We start from the raw sequence: 3,309 nt of genomic DNA, 5'->3' as shown, positions 1-3,309 counted from the left end.
GACGGCATTACATTCTTCCCACAGTTGTATGACTACACTGAAGCAAGCCCAGAATAAAGTGTTGAGTGACCATGATGAATCACACACACTGACACACACACACACTGACACACACACACAATCCGGTAGCTCAGTGGTTAGAGCGCTGGCTTCACAAGCCAGAGGACCAGGGTTCGATTCCCCGGCAGGGGGAATGTGTGTCTCCTTTCACGTGTAGCCCCTGTTCACCTAGCAGTGAGTAGGTACGGGATGTAAATCGAGGAGTTGTGACCTTGTTGTCCCGGTGTGTGGTGTATGCCTGGTCTCAGGTCTATCCGAAGATCGGAAATAATGAGCTCTGAGCTCGTTCCGTAGGGTAACGTCTGGCTGTCTCGTCAGAGACTGCAGCAGATCAAACAGTGAAACACACACACACCGCGTAGTGTAGTGGTTAACACGCTTGACTCACAATCGAGAGGGCCGGGTTCGAGTCCCGGGAAGCGGCGAGGCAAATGCGCAAGCCTCTTAATGTGTGGCTCCTGTTTACCTAGCAGTAAATGGGTACGGGATGTAACTCGAGGGGTTGTGGCCTCGCTTTCCCGGTGTGTGTTGTGTGTTGTGGTGGTCTCAGTCCTACCCGAAGATCGGTCTATGAGCTCTGAGCTCGCTCCGTAATGGGGAAGAATGGCTTGGTGACCAGCAGACGACCGAGGTGAATTACACATGTAATTTTAAAGAAAACGCTGTTAAAGTTTTCGATATATTGTTTTCGTATATGTACGAGTATATCACATGCTTAGTACAGCAAGGAATAGTACATTAATACAGGACACGCATTCATTAATGAGTAATACATAAAGATATAAAGTAAGAAAAATAGAAATAAATAGAAAGAAGAGAAAACGTATGACAAACGGAGTCAACATAATTATGTCTTTAGGCGAGGGAGAACACCACTTATTTATTAATGTATTTTCTTCGCTCTCCTTTGTTTATGCGCATATTTCTCGCAGTTTTATTTATTTCCATATTTTCTTTTAGTATTCCTTACCCTAGTGAAAAAAACGCTGCCTTCCTCCCATCACCACTGCCTCGTCAATCCAGCCGCTCACATTCTGGAGCAACACGCATGTATTAATTATAAAAAGAAAAACGTAAAAAGACAGAAACGAAAAAAAAAAAAAAATAATAAATAAATAAATAAAATGAAATAGATAAATTGTAATACTAAAACGTTGAAATCAGTTAACTACTTCTGAACAAAGACATTGACGTCAGCCATCTGGAGATAACTGCTTGATTTCACTTTTATGATGACGACGAACCTGCCGCTGAGCCCATCATTCCTGGCGCATGAAAGTCTGCCAAGAGTGGAGGAGTAAGGACCCTTGTACGTGGAGAACAGAGTGAAGGATGAAAAGTCACCATTAGTTGGCTGCACGTCTCCTATGCGAATCTGTGTGTAGAAACACGATATGTGTAACAGCCTTTCCTATACCTCAACACGCCAAGTGAGTTCTATTTAAAAGCACAGATCCTTTACTCACCTCAACAAAACGGAACCTTTCCGGTATGTAATTGAGGCGAGGAAGGATTTGGATCTCATGAATTATCCGGGTCTCGCCGAGGTCTAGGAGCCACCAGGGGTGTGGATCATCGTTACCTGAGTGGAACATAGTTCTGTCATCCGTCTCGAGGGTGTCTACGGCCAAGGAAGAGTTGTATGACCTGAAATTAATTTCTTTGTTTTTTTCAGCATGTGTACAGTGCGTATATATATATATATATATATATATATATATATATATATATATATATATATATATATATATATATATATATATATATATATATATATATATATATATATATATATATATATATATATATATATATATATATATATATATATATATATATATCTTATACACTCCTTCATAAATAGAAAATGTCAAAATCTTTCGAACTCAAACTCCCCTCGTGACTTCTAGCATCTTGCCAAAAACATTTTCAATAACTTCACTTCTTCATCTTTCTGTTTTATTTCATCCTGATGGCACCACTGCCATATCATCTGTCTCTAAAACTGAACTCTTCTCTCAGACCTTTGCTAACAACTCCATCTTGGATGATTCTGGGCTTGTCCTTCCTTCCTTCTCCTTCCTCTGACTATTTCATGCCTTCAATCAAAGTTCTTTGTAATGATATTTTCCATGCCCTCGCTGGCTTAAAACCTCGGAAGGCTTATGGACCTGATGGGACCCCTACAATAGTTCTCAAAAGTTGTGCTTCCGTGCTTGCACCTTTCCTGGCCAAACTCTTTCAAATATGTCTTTCTACTTCCACCTTTCCTTCTTGCTTGAAGTTTGCCTACATTCAGCCTGTTCCTACAAAGGGTGACTGTTCTTATCCCTCAAAGTACCGTCTCATAACTTTTACCTCTTGCTTGTCTAAAGTTTTTGAATCTATCCTCAATAGGAAGATTCTTAAACATCTGTCACTTCACAATCTTCTATCTGATCGCCAGTATGGCTGGTGACCTTCTGGCTTTCCTTACTGAGTCTTGGTCATCTTCTCTTAGAGATTTTGGTGAAACTTGCTGTCGCGTTAGACATATCAAAAACTTTCGATAGAGTCTGGCACAAAGCTTTGATTTCAAAACTGCCCTCTTACGGTTTCTATCCTTCTCTCTGCAACTTTATCTCAAGTTTCCTTTCCGACCGTTCTATTGCTGCTGTGGTAGACGGCCACTGTTCTTCTCTAAATCTATTAATAGTGGTGTTCCTCAGGGTTCTGTCCTGTCACCCACTCTCTTTCTATTATTCATTAATGATCTTAACCAAACTTCTTGCCCTATCCACTCCTACGCTGATGATACCACCTATATCTTTCCTCGTCCTTTCAGAGATGACCAACTCTTCAGGAAGTCAACAGATCACGCAGGGACGCCACAGAACGCCTGACTTCTGATCTTTCTAAGATTTCTGATTGGGGGCAGAGAAAATTAGTAGTTTTCAATGCCTCAAAACTCAATTCCTCCATCTATCAACTCGACACAACCTTCCAGACAACTACCCGCTCTTTTTCAATGACATTCAACTGTCTCCCTCTTCCACACTGAATATCCTCGGTCTGTCCTTTACTCATAATCTTAACTGGAAACTTCACATCTCATCTCTTGCTAAAACAGCTTCTATGAAGTTAGGAGTTCTGCGGCGTCTCCACCAGTTTTTCTCGCCCCTACAGCTGCTAACTTTGTAGAAGGGCCTTATTCGGCCTTGTATGGAGTACTCTTCGCATGTTTGGGGTTTCACACCAGCTTTTATTAGA

The 3,309-nt window shown here is 41.2% G+C and overlaps 1 protein-coding gene across 4 annotated transcripts in view; it reads right to left on the bottom strand.

The window, feature by feature from the left end:
- Positions 1-738: 738 nt before the first annotated feature.
- The window catches only part of LOC123519006, a 15,990-nt gene continuing 13,419 nt past the window's right edge, over positions 739-3,309 (bottom strand). For 3 of the 4 annotated variants that reach the window (XM_045280114.1, XM_045280115.1, XM_045280118.1), the window contains 2 exons: positions 1,527-1,707; positions 739-1,435 (listed from right to left, as the gene is read on the bottom strand). In XM_045280114.1, coding sequence (XP_045136049.1) covers positions 1,229-1,435; positions 1,527-1,707 — 388 coding nt within the window. In that variant the 3' untranslated portion in view covers positions 739-1,228. The remainder of the gene's footprint in view (positions 1,436-1,526; positions 1,708-3,309) is intronic. The other variant, XM_045280116.1, reaches the window with a different exon arrangement.

The sequence above is a fragment of the Portunus trituberculatus genome, chromosome 44 (genome assembly GCF_017591435.1).
Source record: "Portunus trituberculatus isolate SZX2019 chromosome 44, ASM1759143v1, whole genome shotgun sequence".
NCBI classification, from domain to species: domain Eukaryota; kingdom Metazoa; phylum Arthropoda; class Malacostraca; order Decapoda; family Portunidae; genus Portunus; species Portunus trituberculatus.
The sequence above is the reverse complement of the archived record's forward strand: the minus strand, read 5'-3'. Positions and strand labels throughout refer to the sequence as shown.